This window comes from Cherax quadricarinatus, chromosome 54 (genome assembly GCF_038502225.1).
Source record: "Cherax quadricarinatus isolate ZL_2023a chromosome 54, ASM3850222v1, whole genome shotgun sequence".
Classification (NCBI taxonomy): Eukaryota; Metazoa; Arthropoda; class Malacostraca; order Decapoda; family Parastacidae; genus Cherax; species Cherax quadricarinatus.
The window spans coordinates 1732976-1748507 of NC_091345.1; the positions used below are offsets into that span (position 1 = coordinate 1732976).

Genomic DNA, 15532 nt, shown 5'->3' on the forward strand with positions numbered 1-15532 from the left:
GGTACACTTAACTACAGGAACTTAACTCCTCTCATCATATAAAAACACACAAACCTCTTGACAGAAACAAGACTACTGACCTCAAAAACATGGAATATTGCACGTTATATATATAGGGAAACTCACTTTCTGCACCACAATACATAGTTTCTTCATTAAGGAACATTTATACATTCATTCCTTATTCCTAAATTTGTTATTTTCAGGGAAATGTTAGCACTTGGTTTAAATTTAAAATACTTTGTTTTTCTAACGAGGGACTTTTTAGGGTTAATTAAGTTATCCCTATGAGGTATCGAAAGGTGTTGTTCTACGAGTGGATATTATTTTATCACTGAAGAGTGATATTTCTTGTTATGGGCCCTGTCACGGCTCTATTGTTGAAAATGGTGGTAAATAGCTCATGAAAATGAGGCTATCGTCGTCCCGTCACAGAAACTCATCGCAACTCCTGTTTCTGTCACACTTGTGTTGATTTTGCTGGAAAAAGAAAATATATTAGTTATTGGATTGTGTGTTCTGGTCCTCAAATTTAGCAAGTTAGTTTATATTCAGGAAAATATGATTGTTCAGTATGCCATCTGTATTCAGAATTTTCATACCGTGAGTGTTCACCTGTGCACGGGTGCTCGGCGCAGCATTCTCGTGGTTCAGCAAACTGCGAGTGATGAACAAAGTACGAACGTCGAGTACATTGTAGCTCTTCGTCAGATTGTGCATGTTCATCACAAGGTGAATGTTGAACGTGGCTAAAATGTGCAGGTGAATGTTCATTGCAACATGACTGATGGGTGTGTGTTGGTGAGTGTTCCTCATAGTGTGAGTGTTTGCTTTGGTAAGTGTAGTCTGGTGAATGTTCATCACGGTATGAATCATGGGTATGAGAAGTGTGTGCTGGCAAATGTTCTTCATAATATGATTGGTGCGTGCTGTAGGTGTGTGCTGGGGAGTGTTCATCCCAATATGACTGACGAGAGTGACAGGTGTGTAGTGGTGAGTGTTCATCACAACACGATTGATGGGTGCTGCAGGTGTGTGCTGGTGAGTGTTCATCACAGCATGATTGATGCGTGCTGCACGTGTGTGCTGGTGAGTGTTCATCAACATGTGAGTGTTGAGTGCTACAGGTGTGTGCTGGTGAGAGTTCTTCAACACCTGTGTGGTGAGTGTGACAGGAGTGTGCTGGTGACGAGACTTGAACCGTGACAGGAGGCCTGGGCTACACCGAAGTCGTCATCTCTTCTATGACGGTGATGTTTCGCCGAGGGCGAGAAGGTGGCACACGCCGGAGTATGGGAGGGAGTGGCATCGGGGACACACTGCAGTCGTGGGTAGGCTGCGAACGTGCAGAACTCACACCAACACAACCACTACCGCTCACCTGACCCAGCCTAGCTAAGCCCTCGGGCTCGCTGAAGCTCACACCACTAGTCTGGCGCAAGCGTCTTCCCGCTGGGTTCACCGGTACTTTGGGTTGAAGCGGCCTCGACAGGGGCTCTTCATCCTCGTCCTCAGCATCGAAGTCCATGTTGTCCTGACAGTCATTGAAAAAGACATTATCGTATTTACAAGAACTGCTACACTGGCCCACATAGTCATAGTAGTTGTCCAGGAGTCCCTCCTCAGAAATGCACGTTAGGAGCTCTGGCTTGAGGCGTGGCTCCATCACGTCCACCGAACTGGCGAAAGAGATAGTTTTGCCCAGTTTATTGAAGACTTGAGTTTTGCTGGGGTCATACACCTGGGGATTGATTGGGGGAGGCGCGCTGGGGTCCGCTCCACAAGTACACACCGGACCACCAATCTGGGGAGACGCTGTCATACCAGTCTTTTGCACACATCCAACTCCACCACTGACACCGCCACTTCCACTGCCACTGACACCACCTCCACCACCACCTCCACCATTCTCTACTGGCAAGGCATAAGGTTCGTGGGGAACGTGGGAGTCGACCGTCGTGAAAGAAACACTGGTGTCATGCTTAGCCAGGCGCTCCTTGAAGTAGTTGAGGAAGAAGAGGCACGAAGCACCAGACACAAGAAAGAAGCTGGCGAAGAAGTAACCTGTTTTGGGCGTGTTCTCGTTGATATAACCTGTGGATACAAAGCAAATGTTCATTAACTAAAACACAGAGAAACTTGTGCAACATCTGGGTATCTTTAAAGATAACCAAATTGTAGACAAGTGTTTCATTCATCAACCTGACGGTTTTTCAAACTATTTATGTAACACAGAGGAACACACTCCTAAAGCAAAGTTTTTTGCAATAATATATCAATGATATCAGTTACCCTTATATGTTTATGAGTCACACAGTGCATGCAATATTTTACTAATACAGTATTACATGACTTCATAATCTAAGAGATTTGCATATTTTTCTAAATTTTAATGTTTTTCATACGTTTGGCTGACCATTATCATCCACACAAGCGACTCCAAATTGCCCCACAAATCGGTCCTGCAGAACTACCCTACCCTACACACGACTATATTTTACAATTCAGTTATACTTAACTCATCTTCATACGTATACTTAACTCAGTATATAGGTATCACGACAAACACATTCTCATCAACCATGGACGTGTCCAGTTACATAACCAGTATTTGTAAACGTAGCTACTAAAACGGCGGTTATTTTGCTAAGTTGAAAATCACTGTTGCAGTATCTATGTCGTGAAGTTCAATCTGAATATATATATGTATATTATATATATATATATATATATATATATATATATATATATATATATATATATATATATATATATATATATATATATATATATATATATATATATATATATATATATATATATATATATATATATATATATATATTTATATATATATATATATATATATATATATATATATATATATATATTTATATATATATATATATATATATATATATATATATATATATATATATATATATATATATATATATATATTATATATATATATATATATATATATATATATATATATATATATATATATATATATATATATATATATATATATATATATATATATATATATATATATATATATATATATATATTACTAAATCAGTTCAGTTGGTGACCGAGGCCTGGCCACAGTCCGGGCCGCGGGGGCGTTGACCCCCGGAATCCTCTCCAGGTACACTCCAGACAAATGTATCACCAACACCCGTTATCACTTACTAAGTGTACACAACCACACAAAATCAATGTGTGCATCACCGTCCAACATCTCAAACTACTTATGTATCACTGCCTCGTATCACCGTCCATGAATGAATCACAACCTACGATCACCAGTCACTATCACAAATCATGTACCCATCACTATTTATCATCACCAACTTCGTATACATGAGCACCAGCCATCAGCAATTATGTATGCGTCATCATCTACGTATGCATTACCACATACTATCACAACCCATTATCACTGCCCACTATCAGCCATTACTTACCAACATCATCTATAGACGCACCATTATGCATGTATTGTGGACCCCAAGACGAATGAGCAGATATGAACCTACTAGTAATGGGGCCACAAAGGTTTAAAATTAACCAGATGCCTACCGGTAATGGGGATGCCAAAAAGGATAGGGATAGCCGTGGCACCCTGAATGAAACCCCAGGCCCGGGAGAAGTGCCTAGCTCGAACTTTCTCCAGCGTCAGCATCTGGAAGGAGTAGTGAGCACCACCCAACAAGAGGCCGTAAAGCCACATGAAGAGAACGTAGCCATAGTAGCCTCGCACCGCCGTCAGCGCCAGCATAGTCACACCTGCAACAGGAAGACAGTCTGAGTAGTCGTTCCCAGACTCCTCCACTATCTGCATTAGCATAGTAACACCTACAACAGGAAAACTTTAATCAATTGTCGTAACTCGACGATGCAGACCGAATCAGTTGCGTCACCTGGTGGCAATAGGAGGTACCACACCGACTGCACAGGCATTCTGGAATTCGGTCACTGAATGGAAATCTCAGTCTCTCTTCCCACAGACTCCCGTTATGGAAGTCTTCATCACCCTTGATACTGATGAACCCTATTGATCCGGATATTTTGAGTTACACTTCTCTTCCTTAGATTCAAATCTGATTATTTCTTAGTCCCCAGGTCCTGTGTAACCCCCTAGGGGCTTAGAGCTTCATAATAATAATAATAATAATAATAATAATAATAATAATAATAATAAGGCGAAGAAGAAGAAGTACTGGAAGAAGGAGACGACGATCTCTTCTGTGCAGTAACTGCTGGCTGGTCTCCTCGCCTGCGCTAAGTAGTATGTCTACTTTGTCTCGCTGTCTTCTTTATGTAAACAATAGGCTTGCTACACATCATTATTCATTTTCATCTTTTTCAAGAAAATTTGTATACCAGTCCGTGCTTTTAAATTCATATTACGCATATCTGTCACTTTTTCTTATTCCAAAGAATGTAATCGGCTCTGTATATGAATGTCTTTACGTAAAACAATCACTGTGAAAAAATGGTGAACTTCCAAGAGCTTCCGTGAGAAATTATGAAAGTATTTGGAAGTTCTCTATTTTTTCACAGTGGTTGCTTTATATATTGTGATATCACCTGTTTATCGTGATCTTATTACATAAGTCTTTACGTACGCGTAGCAAGTGAGTATATATATATATATATATATATATATATATATATATATATATATATATATATATATATATATATATATATATATATATATATATATATATATATATATATATATATATATACAAGTATATATATATGTATATATATATATATATATATATATATATATATATATATATATATATATATATATATATATATATATATATATATATATATATATACATATATATATATATATGTATATATATATATATATATACATATATATATATATATATATATATATATATATATATATATATATATATATATATATATATATATATATATATATATATATATATATATATATATATGTCGTGCCGAATATGTAAAACTAGTCAATTAGCAAGAACTCATTTAAAATTAAGTCCTTTCTAAAATTTTCTCTTATACGTTTAAAGATATATTTTTTTCATTAATATTAATATAAAAATTTTAATTTTGCACCAAAAGAATCTTAGAAAACTTACCTAACCTTATTTTAACAAGATCAATTTACTTTAGCCTAACCCAACTAAATATATTATAAATACGTTTACAATAATTTAGTACTAAACAAACACAATCAAATATATTTTTTTCGTTAGGTTCAGAATGATTTTGGAGAAATTATTGCATACACAAATTTTCACTTGTCCTATATGGCAAGATGAGCGTTGCTGTTTAAGCCAAGATCGCAAGTTCTGGCTATTCGGCACGACATATATATATATGATACATGGGATCAACTTTGTCATCTTCCTCTGTACGTTTTCCAGTGCATTTATATCCATTCTGTAATACGGTGACCAGAACTGTGCAGCATCATCTAAATGAGGCCTAAGCAAGGATATATAGAGTTGAAGAACAAGTTGAGGACTTCTATTATTTATACTTCTAGATATGAAGCCAATAATTCTCTTAGCTTTATTGCGAACACTTATGCACTGTTGTCTTGGTTTTAGATTACTGTTAGCTTATATGTGGCATGGTTATTTAACTGTCCAAAATTTAGAACTTTGCATTTGTCTCTATTAAACTGCACCTGCCACTTCTCCGACCATTGCATCAGTCTATTCAAATTATCCTGGAGTGCTCTAATGCCCTCAATAGGACGGCCTATTTTGGTGTCATCAGCAAATTTGCTTGTGTCGCTATTTATTAGCTCATCTAAGTCGTTTATGTAAATTGTGAACAACAGGGGGCCCATCACTAACCTCTGTGGAACACCGCTTGTGACGTGCCCCCATTCTGATTTCTCCCCATTTATGCAAACTCTCTGCTGCCTATTTGTCAACCATGCCTCTACCCAGTCAAAAGTTTCTCCTCCTATTCCGTGTGCCTTAAGTTTCCATAATAGTCTCTGATGTGGAACTCTATCGAAAGCCTTACTGAGGTCTATATACACATCATATTTATTACCAAGGGTTCGAGTCCTTGGCTAGTCGCAGTGTTCTTATTGATTCAATACCACTAGTTCGTGGTCACATTAATATAAATACTGCTTGTGGAGGCTAGTACACCAAACGGAGTTGGCTAACGCGACGATCTGGAGTTTTGAGACTCTATGATCGTGGGTTCTAACCCCATCCGTGGTATGATTTCTATAAATTGTTTGCATAATTAATGCACTCATTTTTCTCTCTGCCGCACTGGGCAGGAATCGCATTCGTGGTTTCACTCTTTACTCGCTCACGTAGGTTCTTGGTAGAACCAGGGCGGTACTGAGAGGTGGTAACTACAGTGGCTGCTGGAACCACAGATAGACTAATGCTAGGTTATAAGTATGTATTGCAATTTAGTAAAGTGTGTGAACAGAGACAGGGGCCATACATTACAACATAATGTTTTAGTGTTCAAACGTCCAGCCATTTAGAGTGAAGTTCAAATGATCCAAAGAGGAAATGGTAAATCACTTCAAGGTTGATGATACTGTATTCACACTTAGCATCAGCTAAAGCAGCGGGTCTTAACTGGAAACGCTGGGGGAAGCCTTCCCCTGGGGGTGAAGTGAGGTGAGGTGAAGTCACGAACCCAGAGCAAAAATAAGGAATATATTGTGCATTTGCAATCTGCACCTTCGATAGAGTCTTGAATAGTTTAAAGTTTTAAAGTCATGAATGAAACCTAGTTTCTCAGTTTGCATTTTAAAATAAAGAGCAGTTTTTAATTTTTATATCTGGAGGGGGGAAAGCGCCACCCAAAATATGTTAAGAACCACCTGTGCCAGCCAGCGGCTGGCACAGGTGTCTCATTTCCTTAATTACCCTCAGCCTAGAGTTAATGCATTCAGGCCACCAATCTTGATAAAAGTACAGCATTGCGTGGAGAAGTGGCTTACATGCTACAGAATAATGAAATGAAGCAGCAGAGGGCGACGTCACCGGTGGAAAATTCCACTAATGCAAGTAGGTCAAACCTATAGGTTAGGCAAAATTTGAAGAATTCCCTGTTTAAAGATTCCAAAATGTATCTATGGTTTACAAATATTATATGTGTGATGAATGGTTTGAAAAACCGACAAGTTGAAGATTGAGACACTTATGCAGCATATGGGAATCTTTATTCAGGAAACGTTTCGCCACACAGTGGCTTCATCAGTCCAATACAAAGAGGAAGGCGTAAGGAGAGGAGGAGTATGAGGTAATCAGTCCCTCAGCCTGGAGTCGATGTGTTCAGTCCATCAATATTGTAGAATGTACAGCATAGGGCCGTAGACGTGGATTATATACTGTAGTGAGGTGAGGTGAAGCAGGCGGAGGCGGGGTCATAGTGGTACCATCCACTAGTCGAAGTAGGTCTTTGTCCAAAGGTTGAACAAGTGTTGAAGAATTCTTTGCAACAAGATCCCATGATGCTGCAGTGTCTGACAGTTGTGATGAATGGTTTGAAAAACCGACAAGTACATTCTACAAGATTGATGGACTGAACACATCGACTCCAGGCTGAGGGACTGATTACCTCATACTCCTCCTCTCCTTACGCCTTCCTCTTTGTATTGGACTGATGAAGCCACCGTGTGGCGAAACGTTTCCTGAATCAATATTCCCATATGCTGCATAAGTGTCTCAATCTTCAACTTGTCGGTTTTTCAAACCATTCATCACAACTGTCAGACACTGCAGCATCATGGGATCTTGTTACAAAGAATTCTTCAACATTTGTTCAACCTTTGGACAAAGACCTACTTCGACTAGTGGATGGTACCACTATGACCCCGCCTCCGCCTGCTTCACCTCACCTCACTACAGTATATAAGCCACGTCTACGGCCCTATGCTGTACATTCTACAAGATTGATGGACTGAACACATCGACTCCAGGCTGAGGGACTGATTACCTCATACTCCTCCTCTCCTTACGCTTTCCTCTTTGTATTGGACTGATGAAGCCACTGTGTGGCGAAACGTTTCCTGAATAAAGATTCCCATATGCTGCATAAGTGTCTCAATCTTCAACAAATATTATATAAATAGTTTAGAAAGGTAGGTAGCAGGTTGGTAGACAGCAACCACCCAGGGAGGTTCTACCGTCCTGCCAAGTGAGTGTGAAACAGAACCATACCCCCGGCCGGGATTGAACCCGCGGTCATAGAGTCTCAAAACTCCAGCCCGTCGCGTTAGCCACTAGACCAGCTAGCCACAATAAGATTCATCCAACTAGGTATATTTCTACACCATAGGAAAGTTAGCACAGGCACCTCTGTGACCACAAATGCAAGTTTTTACAGACGAATCTCCACGGCCACGCTAGCTGGAGATTCGTCTGTAAAAACTTGCATTTGTGGTCACAGAGGTGCCTGTGCTAACTTTCCTATGGTGTAGAAATATACCTAGTTGGATGAATCTTATTGTGGCTAGCTGGTCTAGTGGCTAACGCGACGGGCTGGAGTTTTGAGACTCTATGACCGCGGGTTCAATCCCGGCCGGGGGTATGGTTTATTTGCAATCGTGTCATTACGATTTCTTAAGTCGTGAAACAGAAACCTGTAATTGATTTACATGATAGTAGGATTGCTGGTGTCTTTTTTTCTGTCTCATAAATATGTTGGATAACAGGTATAGCTTGCTATTTTTACTTACGCTTAGATCACACTACACGGGCATGCACAGGCATATTTATACATACACACATCTAGGTTTTTTTCTCTTTTCTTTCTTAATATTTCTTATTATTCTGTATTTTCTCTATTCTCCATGGGGAAGTGCAAAAAGAATCTTTCCTCCGTAAGCCATGCGTGTCGTATGAGGCGACTAAAATGCCGGGAGCAATGGGCATGTGCTTCAATGTGCGTGGATGTAGTGCAGATGAAAAGAAAGAGATGATTGCTGATGTTATGAATGAAAAGAAGATGGATATCCTAGCTCTAAGTGAAACAAAGCTGAAGGGAGTAGGTGAGTTTCAGTGTGAAGAAATAAATGGGATTAAGTCAGGAGTATCTGAGAGAGTTAGAGCTAAGGAAGGGGTAGCAATAATGTTAAAGGATCAGTTATGGAAGGAGAAGAGGGACTATAAATTAATAAATTCAAGGATTATGTGGATTAAAATAAGGGTCGGATGCGAAAGTGGGTCATAGTAAGTGTGTATGCACCTGGAGAAGAGAGGAGTGTAGAGGAGAGAGAGAGATAATAGGGGATGTTAAGTGAGTGTGTAGGAAGTTTTGAACTAACTGAGAGAGTCAGTGTGGTAGGGGACCTAAATGCTAAAGTAGAAGACACATTTAGAGAGGGTGTGGTAGGTAAGGTTGAGGTGCCAGGTGTAAATGATAATTGGGACATTTTGATTGAACTTTGTATAGAAAGGATTTGGTTATAGGTAACACATATTTTAAGAAAAAGAGGATAAATGAGTATACAAGATATGACGTAGGATGTAATGACAGTAGTTGGTTTCACAATGTATTGGTAGATGAAAGATTGTTGAGAAGACTTCAGGATGTTAAGAGAGTGGTGAAGCAATGTAAAAAGAGAGCAAATGAGAGAGTGAGTGAGATGTTATCAACAAATTTTACTGAAAATAAGAAAACGTTTTGGAGTGGAATTAATAAGTTGAGGAAGCCTAGGGAATGAGTGTATTTGATAGTTAAAAATATGAGTGGAGAGTTACTAAATGGAGAGTTAGAGGTATCGAGAAGATGGAGGGAATATTATAAGGAATTGTTAAATGTTGATAGGGAAGGGAAGATAGGGAAGCTATGATTTCGTCTTTAGGGCAAGGAGGAATAACATCTTGTAAGAGTGAGGAAGAGACAGTTGTGAGTGTGGGGAAAGTTCATGAGGCAGTGAGTAGAATGAAAGGGGGTAAGGCAGCTGGGACTGATGAGATAAAGAAAGAAATGTTAAAAGCAGGTGGGGATATAGTTGTGGAGTGGTTGGTGCTGTTGTTTAATAAAGTATGGAAGAATGAAAGGAACCTTGGGATTGGCAGAGAGCGCGCATAGTTCCTTTGTATAAAGGAAAAGGGGACAAAGAGTTCAAAAATTATAGGGGAATAAGTCTGTTGAGTATACGTGGTAAAGTGTATGGTAGAGTTATTATTGAAACAATTAAGAATAAGATGGAGAATAGGATAGCAGATGAACAAGGAGGCTTTAGGAAAGGTAGGGGGTGTGTAGACCAAGTGTTTACTGTGAAACATATAGGTGAACAGTATTTACATAAGGGTATAGAGGGTTTTGTGGATTTGGAAAAGGTGTATGACAGGGTGGATAGGGGGGCCATGTGGCAGATGTTGCAAATGTATGGAGCAGGAGCTAGGTTACTGAGAACAGTGAAGAGTTTTTACGAGGATAATGAGGCTCAGGTTAGAGTATGTAGGAGAGAGGGAGATTATTTCCTAGTAAAAGTAGGCCTTAGACAAGGATGTGTGATGTCACCATGGTTGTTCAATATATTTATAGATGGGATTGTAAGAGAAGTGAATGATCGGGTGTTGGTAAGAGGTGTGGGGATAAAAGATAAGGAGTCTAACACAAATTGGGAGTTGTCACAGCTGCTCTTTGCTGATGACTCTATGCTTTTGGGAGATTCTGAGAGAGATTGCAAAGGTTGGTAGATGAGTTTGGTAGAATATGTACAAGAAGAAAATTAAAAGTGAATATTGGAAAGAGTAAGGTGATGAGGAAAACAAAAAATCAGATGGCGAAAGATTGGATATCAAATTGGAGGGAGAAAGTATAGAGGAGGTGAAAGTATTCAGATATTTTGGAGTGAACGTGTCAGGAGATGAGTCCATGAAAGATGAGGTGACTCACAGTATTGATGAGGGGTTCAAGGTGAGTAGATCACTTAGGCATCTGTGGAGACAAAGAACTCTGTCCATGGAAGCAAAGAGTATAGTTATTAGGGTTATAACTTTTTTACAATGTAATATTCCTACACCTTAATCAGATGAATATTTCCCTGAAAGCAAATAAATGACCTTTCATTTCAATATCTTTTTAGAAAATGTTACCCCTAAAAGAAAAAAACAAGTTACGAAATCAAGTAACTTGAATCCATATTGCATGTAATATTAATAATATAAAAGCAGCTTACAGCATCATTGTTATCATGTTTGTACATATGTTACTATTTATTGCTTAGAATAAACTGAAGTTGCAGTTTTTTTTTAAGCAGGCAGCATACAGTTCTTGCATAACTTTGATTGCACGTTAAACGCACTGATTACTTCTTGGTATATTGAGTGTGGACGGCTCCTGCTTCCAGTGATTTTTCAATGAGTTCAGTGTTTTTTTGTAAGGTTCCAACATTTCTGACAAATTCTTGAAGTCATTTTCATCATACATCAGATCAGTAAACCAATAATCTGCCCAGGTGTATGAAATGAATCTTCTCCAAAGTATTCCATCTTGTAGGTATAAGAATGAATGCAAGAATAGCTAGAATGGTGAATGATGTTTGGAATTTTCTGAGAGTTAATGAAAGGAAAGGGCCATTTCTCTTCAAAGATTCTAAACACTCGTGTTAGATGGTACAAAAACTATATCATCTCTCCATCCTGGTTCATAGACGATCTCTTCTGTTTCATTAACAAACTGCCTTTAGTTTCTCAAATTCGCCAACTGGGATACATATGGATACTCGATGTTTGGAGAACTAGTTTTAGGGCCAAGATTTTCAATCATTACCAAACGGAGAATCCTGTCCAGAACGTGATGCTGACAACATTAATTTGTGGTTTGTTAATCCCCTTCTCTGAGAACATTCGTTGCAGTTTGACAACAGCGTCCCTGTGTTAACGTTGGCTATACCTGTAAATATATTGTCAGACAAGCGTTGCTCACTGATACACTCCTCTGTGAAATACAATTTGAAAATGATAACAACAATAGTAGACGGTATTGTGCCTTTTTTTTATTTTATTTTTTGTTATATAGAGTTGCCAATTAGTAATTTTCTGAGTTGTTACTTATGATTAGTAACGTAAATATATGGTGATCAATATTTTTCATTAATTTAAGTTGCCATTTAGAACTTTCCTAAGTTGCTACTTATATGGTGATTCATAGTTTTTATTTAGGGGTGACCTTTTTTGAAAATTGAGAGGAATTAGGGACTTTGTCATTGTTTTTAAACATAAGTTCATAGATTTATGACACAGATGTTTTATCTGGAGAAAAGGTAAAAAAATTATAACCTTAATAGTTATACCAACGCTCATATATGGGTGTGAAACATGGGTGGTGAATGTTGCAACAAGGAGAAGGCTGGAGGTAGTGGAGGGGGTGAAGGAGGTTTCGTGTGCAAGGGGCTTTGATTTCCAGCATGTTAGATAGGAGCGAATGAAGACAAATAGTTTTTAGGACTTGACGTCCTGTTGGAGTGTGAGCAAGGTAACATTAATGAATGGATTCCGGGAAACCGGCAGGCCGGACTTGAGTCCTGGAGATGGGAAATACAGTGCCTGCACTCTGAAGGAGGGGTGATAATGTTGCAGTTTTATAACTGTAGTGTAAGCGTGCCTCTGACAAGACAGTGATGGAGTGACACGGCCGATGTATTAATAAAAAAATAGTTTAGAAAGCCGACAAGTTGATGAATGAGACATTTGTGAAACATTTAAGAAACTTTATTGCGAGAACGTTTTTCCAGCCTAACATAAGCATGACTTTCTTCCATTACTGAAATTTTCTACCTGTGATGACACGTTCAGTTGCTTTATTTCACCTGTCTACAGTACATAGGCCTTTAGATTATATCAATGAGTTTTATAATCACTTTCTTTCAGCTGTTTTTGAAATACTGATTTTTATCGTATGTCCAAAAAAATTCTGCTATTGACGTTCAGTTATATTTTCCTTAAAAATTTTTTAAGTTTTAATGTTGAAGGACTTTCCCTTTTCTAAAAAAAAAAACTGTCTTCAGTTTAAATAAATATCTGACTGTTGAACAATTAGTTACTTTTGCAACATTTGGTAATATTTATTGTTGAAATATCTCGCCAGCCAGTGGCTTCTTTAGTCTGATACAGAGAAGAGTGGTAGAAGATGGGGTATTTGAGGTAATCAGTCCCTCAGCCTGGAGTCGATGTATTCAGTCTGTGATAAATGGTTTGAAAAAACCGACAGGTAGAAGATTGAGACATATGCAACTGATGAAGCCACTGTGTGGCGAAAAGTTTTCTCGATAAAGATTCCCATATGTTGCATAAGTGTCTCAATATTCTACTTGTCAGTTTTTTAAACCATTTATCACATCTGTCAGACACTGCATCATCATGGGATCGTGATAAAAAGAATTCTTCAAAACTTGTCCAAATATTGGACGAAGACCTACTTCGACTAGTGGATGGTACCGCCTCCTCCTGCTTCGCCTCACCAGACTACAGTACATAAGCCACTTCTACGGCCCTATGTACTTTCTACAAGATTGGTGGACTGAACACATCGACTCCAGGCTGAGAGACTAATTACCTCAAACTCCTCCTCTCCTTACACCTTTCTGCTTTGTACTGGACTGATGAAGCCACTGTGTGGCGAAACGTTTCCTCAATAAATATTCCCTTATGTTGCATAAGTGTCCAGTCTATCGGTCTAAAGGAAAATACAACATATGCTCGGAGAAGTTCCTTATATAATGTAGACAGGAGAGATGAAGCAGCAGGTGGAGGTTATCTAAACTGTTTACATACATCAGATTGAAAAAATTAGACACGTGTGCAATTACTTATACCCAGATGCTGCACATGTGTCTAATTTTTTCAACTTGTCTGTATTGTATACCGTTCATGTACATACATCAGACTGTTAGTTGGTTCCTTAGGAAGTATCTGTCACTAAGAATTAGTGTGCGGCCATATTGTGTGATTTAATTTTGTAAGCTTCACTTGCTAAAATATATCTTTAGGGAATATTGAATATCTTCATAAATATTTGCCTGACCGATCTTAAGTTTATGTGGGTTTTCGTAAGAGTTGCACCGGATTCTGAGTCATTTCAGAATTTTAAGCTATAGTTTCACGCTCCGCTTCTGTTTTATTTCTCGAGATCGAGCTCCTCCTTCACGGTTTGACACAATAACCTTAATCTCTACCTGCATTTGCAAGAGTTGACCTCCAGCTCCAGGTTGCTGAATTATTGCTTCTGGGGATGTTATATCTTCACAATGCCTCTTCAGATTATTCTCAAGTTTAGATGTGTTGGAGAATCTTGCGTTGCAAGTCCTTGGCATGTTGAGCTACGGCTCCCGGGTCTTTCGATGACACTTTCACAATGTCTTGTTTGACTAGTCTCGGATTTTCGATATATTTGAGAAATTTGTGTTTCAGCTCCTGGCCACTTGAGAGTGTTAATTTACAGTTTCTGGGTCACTTGAGGAAGTCTGCACCATGCCTAATTTGAATATCAATTTTTTTTATCTCATTCAGTGAGTTGGATTCCAGCTCCTGGGCGTTTTAAGAATTTTGGGCTACAGTTCCCGAGTATTTTGAAGATATACTTTTAATGTCTGGTACTTATTCCAAATTATTATTATTATTATTATTATTATTATTATTATTATTATTATTATTATTATTATTATTATTATTATTATTATTATGGGGAGGGATAAACCCGTGGGGATTATACAGCGTCTGACTTATTAAAAAAAAATTGGAATGTTTGGGATGGATGAGTTCCAGTTGATAAAACTCTTGAGAGTACTGAGGTACAGTCTTGTGCCCTATGGAGATATTTTTGTAATGCAGCTTTTTGCAAGGTTTAGTTAAAACTTCTATATCTCTCGAACAGCGGTTTCCAAACTTGGGTGAGGTTACTTTAGAACCTAAGAATGGAGGAACACTACAGTAAGCCTACTGGTCCATACAAGGCAGGTATGCGAAGGAATTTTCACAGGTATAATTTATTCTGTTATTGTCATAATTATTGTTTTTTTAATTTATTTATATTCAATATTATTTATGCAAACTGATATTTCCCCCAAAATATAGACAACCTTGTTTAATAAAAGAAGAATTTCAGTGCTATACTTACACAATAATACATTAAAGTATTTTCTAATGGACAAAATATCGATAGTCCGTGTGCTGGTTAGGCACCAGCACTATAATGGCGCCGTTCTGCTTGACTGAGCAAGACAGTCTCAATTTTTCTGCTAAAATCTCTAACAAGGACTACTAGCATTTGAAATTAGTGTGCCTTAATGACATTTTTTTTCAAAAAACACACTGAATTTGTTACTACCAGGCCATTTCACATCTCTGCATTTCATGGCATGTAGTTAGAACCTATTTCATGTAACTGGAAGAGTCGGAGAAACAATGTCAAGCAGGAAAATTTAACCACATCTCTTGAGAAAGAAGAGACCGGATATACTGACCTCGGCATATACTGTATATACTTTATATACTGTATATACTGAACTCGT

General features: G+C 38.2%; 1 protein-coding gene across 3 annotated transcripts in view; it reads right to left on the reverse strand.

The window, feature by feature from the left end:
- The window catches only part of LOC128699110 (monocarboxylate transporter 2), a 403927-nt gene that overhangs the window by 2578 nt on the left and 385817 nt on the right, over positions 1 to 15532 (reverse strand). The window contains exons 10-12 of one of the 3 annotated variants that reach the window (XR_011393491.1): positions 3589 to 3795; positions 616 to 2094; positions 1 to 480 (exon numbers count right to left, since the gene is read on the reverse strand). The exon at positions 1 to 480 is cut by the window's left edge and continues 2578 nt beyond it. Coding sequence is in view for 1 of the 3 variants with exons in the window: in XM_053791628.2 (XP_053647603.1) it covers positions 1220 to 2094; positions 3589 to 3795 (1082 nt within the window). In the remaining 2 variants the exon portion in view is untranslated. The other 2 variants (XR_011393492.1, XM_053791628.2) reach the window with 2 other exon arrangements.